This window comes from Alosa sapidissima, chromosome 21 (genome assembly GCF_018492685.1).
Source record: "Alosa sapidissima isolate fAloSap1 chromosome 21, fAloSap1.pri, whole genome shotgun sequence".
Taxonomy (NCBI): Eukaryota; Metazoa; Chordata; class Actinopteri; order Clupeiformes; family Clupeidae; genus Alosa; species Alosa sapidissima.
The window spans coordinates 6,037,817-6,045,316 of record NC_055977.1 but is presented as its reverse complement, the minus strand read 5'-3'; the positions used below and the strand labels follow the sequence as shown (position 1 = coordinate 6,045,316).

Here is a 7,500-nt window from a genome sequence, read left to right as displayed (position 1 = left end):
ACTAATTAACCGCTGGCTTTGATAAGACTGTTTCCCCCGTGCTATCGTGATCTTTTGAGCAGACTAAGCCGTGTTGTAGAGATTTACTGTTGAACTACGCTAACTGATTCTCGACCTTGTTCCATGCTCCGACTTTGATTTTGGGATTTGTGCTTTGGAATTGTTTGCTTACATCTGTGTTTTGACTTGGATATCGTACCTGGATTTTTACTATTGGATTTGCCCTCCGATTTCCCGAAGTGAAGCCACTGTTCTCCGACTCTGAGTCTGACCTGCCTTTATTACATCAAGAATTGTAAAGCGTGCTTTACTACAGCAGAACTATCATAGATATCCCCCTCGTACAGTAAATCATGGCTATTGCTTTTGTCCGACTGCCAACCCTGTCTGGAGTAGATTAGCGGTTTTCCCAGTGACCTTTCGAGCACTGAACGGTTTAGTGGTCACATCAATAAATTGACTAACTAACCAGTGAGGCAGTTAAGTGCTTAAATGATTCAGTCAATTACTTAATCAGTCTGCTGACCCTCCATAGGCTCTGCCAGGAGAGGAACAGGCTGTCCACTCACACCTTCCCTGGGTGGGTCAGGATCACTTCCTTATGATAGGATAGGATAATATTATCCAGATGAAAGTGGAACTTGGAAACTTGCTCCGATTGAGTGACGCTCTTAATAAACATGCAATAATTCCAAATTTACGAACGGTTAAGTGTGCTCGGAGTGGCAATATACAAATGCACCCATTGTGTGTGGCTTGCCCGACCACCTCTTCTAATGACCGTGATGCAAATTCAAAAGTGTCTCAAGAGGGAAACATACTGGAAAAAAGAAGAGGACAGTCCTCAGACTAAACCTTCTGAATCAGCTCCTGCCTGTACACCTCATAACTATATTCATATTATTGTTGCATAGAACATCATGTATTTTTCCTAGCCTCTAGAGGGTTTACGTTGTGTTCATTGTTTAACTCAAACTCTTAATCTAACCCGGCAAAGGCCCAGGTTACACCGCGACCGCAACTAAAGCTCTCCGTTCATGGAGTGTAAAAATAGTTTTAGAAGACTAGACTCATTTTTCGAATTTCCATGCCGCTATCACATTTGTTGTAGCCAGCAGTTCCATTGATTACCGTGGAAGCTAATTGTTGCATCAGACGCTCCGTGAAAGGAACAGTTACAGTACATGCCCAGTGTAGCCTGCCTGTATGAAGTGACCAGGCCACCCCTACTGTCCTCCTGTGCGCACTCACGTCATTGCCTGGTTGGCCGGGATGTCCAGCGGTTCCTGGTGGCCCTGGTTGCCCCGGCGACCCCCTCTCGCCGCGCGGTCCCATGGGTCCCATCACGTCCCCGCTCTTCTTGGAGCCGTAGCCGCCGCCGCCTCCTCCGGGGGGTCCTGGGGGCCCGCGCTCTCCTGGGGACCCCCGCTGGCCCGAGGCCCCTGCCTCACCCTGGAAACACACAGAGGAAGAGGTCAAGGTCACGGTCACGGTCAAGGTCAAGTTCTTTATTTGTCATACTGGGGCGCGTTTCCCAAAACCATAGTTGCTAACTAAGTTAGCTAACTAAGTTAGCAACTTTGCTGGTTGCAATGCAATTTCTCATTGCCAACCAACTAAGTTGCTAACATGTTAGCAACTATGATTTTGGGAAACGCGCCACGTCATACTGCTTTACAAATGAGACAAGGATAATTGCCAAACACTGCTTCTCCCTGTCTAGTCATTATCTTGGGAAAGGCTACCTGACTCCTTCCTGCTGATCTAAGATTACTGCTTGGGCCACAACACTGCAACACATCAGAAAGATATACTGATGCCTGTTCCATGACATGATTTATAAATACGCAATAGCTCCCTAATGTCTATTCAGCGCCATGCTGGTAGTGAGTGTGGCGGGGCGATCTGTTCCCATTCTTTTACTACTAGTGAGAACGCTGGCAGCAGACAGTTGAATCAACTGTCGCAGTTTGATGATCTTTTTGGGGAGTCTAGTTGCATGACCATATTGGTAATTACTATAGACCCTTTCAACAACAAAAACAAAAACAATGCTTGAACGTTCTATTTGGGCCCCAATCTACTTCCTCTACATTAAGATAACATATGGAATGTTAAAACGGAAGTCTTGTGGGGCCAACTATGATGCTGATAATGGAACCCTCTTGAAATGGTCCATACGGCACTTCACAATGCAAGTGGAACGTTCCATTGACTTGAATGGGATTTCCCAAAGTTCTACGGGTCCTTATTTTCGTCTAAGGACCTCTGAAATAATGACCTTGTCGGGACTTATTTTCCCAATAGACCTCTCCAGAATAAGTCCCGCCTCCGTAACTTCCGTATCCATCCAACTTCCTGGCGTCGATTGTCTATGGGAAATAACATGGCGTTTCGAAATATCATACCGGTAAAACATCTGTAGGTAGCGAAGTAGAAAAAGCTGGTGGGCAGATTGGCCTACACACTTCTGCCATCTAGTTTCCACTGGATTTTTTGGAAGTAGTATAAGTAGTATACTATAGACTATACTACTTAAACGGCACCGAAAATCAAAAAATCCAGTGGAAACTAGATGGCAGAAGTGTGTAGGCCAATCTGCCCAGCAGCTTTTTCTACTTTGTCACCTACAGAGTTTGACAGGTACAGTACGATCTTTCAAAACGCCATGTTATTTCCCATAGACAATCGACGCCAGGAAGTTGGATGGATACGGAAGTTAGGAGGCGGGACTTATTCTGGAGAGGTCTATAATGACCGGCGTTCTATACATTATCCCTTACTTAATCCTATGGTAAAATAAAGGTGTGTATGGGAGTCTCTAGGAATCACTATATCACTTGAGGCGAGACCAGTCAAACATACAGTTTGAGGACGGCAAGCGTGTACAGTATATGTTGTTTACTCAGCATTAGAAATAAAGTTGTGTATGAGTTTCTCCAGTAATACCAGACCAGGACATTGCCTCAACAGAACTAAAACCTATTTCTGGTGACATCTAGTTAAAAACATCTCAGCTAGAAGTCAAAATCTGGGCACAGGTGGCCTTTAAATAAGTTCTGCATTAGAGAATTCCTTCACACAGCAAAAAGATGCTGTAGTCTCTCACTGCCGCGCTGAAATCCAAGGCCCAGGAGTAAGAAGTCAACATGACGCACACAGTGCTTTAGCTGGAGAGGGGCCATTTATCATAAATAAATAGCCTTATTGGGCACTGCGGACATTTAAAGACCGCGGCCTCCTTCCCAGGACTGCCTAAATGGCTTGGTGCAGCCTTATCTAATACATACTTTAAACTGTGAAAGACCTGACAACGGCGTGCTGTCAGTGTGATAGATAGTCCAATAACACACAGCTCTCTTGGCCATAATAGCATCATCCTGAGGATGGCTGGGTTCATGCAAGGATGATAGCACTGGAAGCTAATAGCAGCTCACATCCACACAGGTGTGTGTGTGTGTGTGTATATGTGTGTGTGTGTGTGTGTGTGTGTGTCTGTGTGTGTACATGTGTGTGTGTGTGTGTGTGTTTGAAGGCAACCAAGCGAGGAGAGGTTTATAGATTACTGAGGCACACAAACATAAACAGTGGCGGCTCATGATTGAGAGAGATTCGCTCGCTCGCTGGGAGGTTTCCTTGGGATATCCTTAGGAGGATGCTGAGGGACGCTATGCTTTTAAACATGAAAAGATCCTTTCATTTTGGGCTCCTAGGTTACAAAAACAAGTCAATATAGCTATGTTTACGTAGAGAAAAACAGAAACTCTTCCTTTTTCAATGAGCAAAAATCTTTCAGAGATTCCAGAAATATCCAAGTCTTAATACCATCAAAAAACAAAATCGCCAACATAGCAACATTTGTGGGTAAAAAAACATCACCAACAGAGCTGACTTCAACAGCATTTCACTGGGGTTAGCAAGCAAGCCCCTTCCTTCATCGGCGTTTTGTTGAAATTTGCTGCTGAGATAAATTACATTTCTTGCACCCATTTACACTCTTCTTCAGAAATGTATTTTTCACATCTCTAATACTATTAAAAACAATGTACACTTCTCATCTATACTGTCACGTGAAAACAGGCCATTCCAGTCTGTCAATTGTTATTCTTCCTCAAACTGTAGTATTGTAATTCCTTGTTGTTGCTGGGGTCATTTATTTATGCAACATAGTATAACTATATACACACTAACTATAACTATAGTCTCACTACAGACACACAAATGGATGCTTTACTAAACCTGTGCATACTCAATTCATTTGAACAAAATGGGGGCATTTGAACAAAAAAGCCTTTTATACTCTATTTCCTACCTTTTGTCCTGGTTCTCCATTGTTTCCGGGCAAGCCTGGGATTCCCTAAGAGTTTAAGAGGTTATAAAAAGGATTACTTTTTGACAATTTGTATTACTTTTATTAATATTATTATTATTATTATAATTATTATTATTTATTTATTTATAATCATTTTTGACACAGTCTCATCCATTTCCAACGGTTAATCTGTCAACATCTATATCACTGTTTTTGTATAGTACATATAGTAACTACATCATAGTACATTCTAGGTAAAATCAATCAATCCATAGTTGGACTGTTTGATTCAGTAGAAAATATATAATCAAATAAAAACAACCCAGTTGCAGTTAACTGATATTAACTGGAATGCACAAAAATTATTCATGAAAATCCATAACAATTAGATGTTTATGCTAATTAACTTTCCATTTATTACACGAGTGCGGGTGGTAATATAAACACAAATCACACTCAAAACAGAAATCATTACCTTTAAAAGGTTAAACAAAAAACATCTGAACACGAAATAAATCATATGCATATGAATGAGAGAGTTGATTAGAGTGTTCAATAGCAGCTGCAGTAAATGAGGAAGTAAGACACTTGGCACACAATTTAGATGATTTAACTCACGTCTTTTCCCGGGGAACCATCACTTCCTGATTCTCCCTGGCCAAACAGAAGGCAAAATAAAGCAGTCAGTGAGGCAAAACGCAAACAACACACACACACACACACACACACACACACACACACACACAAATGTCCACGCACACACCCAACCTACAGTATCTTGCTTTACACTGGGCTTGGCTGTGTACTGTTTGTGTGTTGGATGTTGTGGAGAGATGCATTATGGGAACACACCATCATTCCTGGGTGTCCGGGCGCTCCTGGTGGTCCAGGTAGTCCTCCCAGGCCTCTGTCTCCCTGCTCCCCCTTATCCCCCTTCACACCCTGGGGGGTCAGACAGACATACATGCACAGAGAGACAGATAGACAGACAGACAGCTACTTGTCAAAACAAGAAAATAAGCTTAATACAATATATATTCAATTTTATTTTTCAATCTTGCGGCTTTTGCTGCAATAGGACAAATAGTTCTTCACAAAATTTGAACATTTAAGTATCAGGTGTTTTGCAGCAACGTACTATTCTCTGTCTAACATTTACATTCTCTGTATTAGGGCCTGTGTCCACCAATTGTGTTTTTGTGCCAACGGCAGCTATTTTCTATACAAATCTTATGAAATTCTCCGTCTTACACTTAAATGGGTGTTAGTGGGTGTGATCCTATGAGAAATGGGTGTTAGTGTGGTTGTGATGCTATGAGAAATGGGTGTTAGTGTAGTTGTGATATGAGAAATGGGTGTTAGTGTAGTTGTGATATGAGAAATGGGTGTTAGTGTGGTTGTGATATGAGAAATGGGCGTGATGCTATGATTGGTAAATCTCACCACTCCGGCTAGGCCAATGGGTCCGGGAGGTCCTGCAGGTCCGGTGGCCCCCTAAAAGATGACGACAAGTGGACTCATTCAATAGAATCAGCACTCTACAGCATACATAAGCATCCCCTCTATAACATGCACATAAACATTTCCTCTACAGCATATACATAAGCCTCCCCTGTGTAGCATACACAGAAACATTCCCTCTACAGCATATACATAAGCATCCCCTGCGTAGCATACACAGAAACATTCGTCTTTAAATGGTCACTGTTCTTACAAGATGTCCGGGAGCACCTGGGGGACCTTGTGGCCCTGGTGTGCCAGGATCACCCTACACAGAGAGAGAGAGAGAGAGAGAAAGAGAAAGAGAGAGAGAGAGAGAGAGAGAGAGAGAGAGAGAGAGAGAGAGAGGGAGGGAGAGAGAGAGAGAAAGGAAGTGTAAACAATGATCTTTAAATCATCCTTTCCATCATTATCTGTATGAATCTGATTAAAGAGTAAAGTAATGTATAGATCTGATTAAAGAGTAAAGCAATGTATGGATATTAGTAAAGGGTAGGGTTTAGTGAAAAGTAAAGTATAGATCTGAGTAACGAGTCTGCTGACCTCCATGCCCGGTTTGCCTGCCATTCCAGGAGGACCCTGCGGGCCACAGTCTCCCTATCAGAGGAACACAAGGACACAACAATGAAGTCACTAACCATCACAGGACATTCTGATAACATTCTTACAACACCTCATTTTTAACCTGTCACAAATATGTGATTAGAATGTTCGCAAACCGAGAGTTCTGCATTATGATGCGACATTACCCTCAGAGATTTTCCCCATAAACTGTATAAAGAACACTGAAACTATAGATCTTTGCATAGAATTCTAGAAGGAACCAGTAAAATAATTCACTCCTCAACAGGTTGCGTGACTGAGGAAGTGGTTTGTCACGGTTTAAAAGCTCTGCATACCTTTGGTCCAGGGAATCCCTGATGACCTTTGATGCCTTTGAAACCCTGCAGGATAGAGGAGAGAACATGTCAGATGAAGGCCACACACTGATATAAGGGGCAGTGGAGCAGGAGGGGACAATTTAGCATCACAGTTCCCTGGACGACTACTCGCAACCAGCGGCCAAGCAGGCAGGACATCTTCACACAGCAGTGTGGTAGGATGTGCAAGAACAGGCAAAAGCAATTTAACTTCAAACTGATTCAAATCAAACAGATGTCTTAGCCTCAACATGTCCTGACACACACACAACACACACCCACGGTCATGGAGAGGAGAACGCTATTTACTCTGCTTAATGAAGCATCCGGTGTGTGTTTCAACACATAAGCGCCACAGAGAGAAGAACAGAATCTATTTTGAGAACACATCCAATGTGTGTTTCTAAGCCCGTCATGGCCACCTGCCGTGGCTGCATTACGGCCAGTTCACATTGTGATGACTGATAATTGTGTGGCTGTGGGATGGGAATACATTCAGATGATGGCGCTGCCGTTGACACTAGCCACGTTTACATGGACAGTTTTCTTTTTTTGTCATTCTGATTAAACTATTTATTCCGATCGAGGTGTTTATGAGAATTTTTATTCCGACTGAGACGTTTTTCCGTTTCTAATCGGATTAAGTTTCCATGTAAACGTGGTTAATGTTGCATTGGAAAGTAACCGGGGAGGGGGGTGATGTGTGTGTGTGTGTGTGTGTGTGTGTGTGGGGGGTGGGGGGTGAAGCTCATACCGGAATTCCTCTGG

General features: G+C 42.9%; 1 protein-coding gene across 5 annotated transcripts in view; it reads right to left on the bottom strand.

Moving 5' to 3' along the window:
* col16a1 (collagen, type XVI, alpha 1) overlaps window positions 1-7,500 on the bottom strand; it is a 125,799-nt gene that overhangs the window by 7,520 nt on the left and 110,779 nt on the right. For all 5 annotated transcript variants that reach the window (XM_042077547.1, XM_042077550.1, XM_042077549.1 and 2 more), the window contains 9 exons: window positions 7,487-7,500; window positions 6,712-6,756; window positions 6,356-6,409; window positions 6,027-6,080; window positions 5,756-5,806; window positions 5,165-5,254; window positions 4,931-4,966; window positions 4,313-4,357; window positions 1,252-1,452 (listed from right to left, as the gene is read on the bottom strand). The exon at window positions 7,487-7,500 is cut by the window's right edge and continues 31 nt beyond it. In XM_042077547.1, the coding sequence (XP_041933481.1) occupies window positions 1,252-1,452; window positions 4,313-4,357; window positions 4,931-4,966; window positions 5,165-5,254; window positions 5,756-5,806; window positions 6,027-6,080; window positions 6,356-6,409; window positions 6,712-6,756; window positions 7,487-7,500 (590 nt within the window). The remainder of the gene's footprint in view (window positions 1-1,251; window positions 1,453-4,312; window positions 4,358-4,930; window positions 4,967-5,164; window positions 5,255-5,755; window positions 5,807-6,026; window positions 6,081-6,355; window positions 6,410-6,711; window positions 6,757-7,486) is intronic.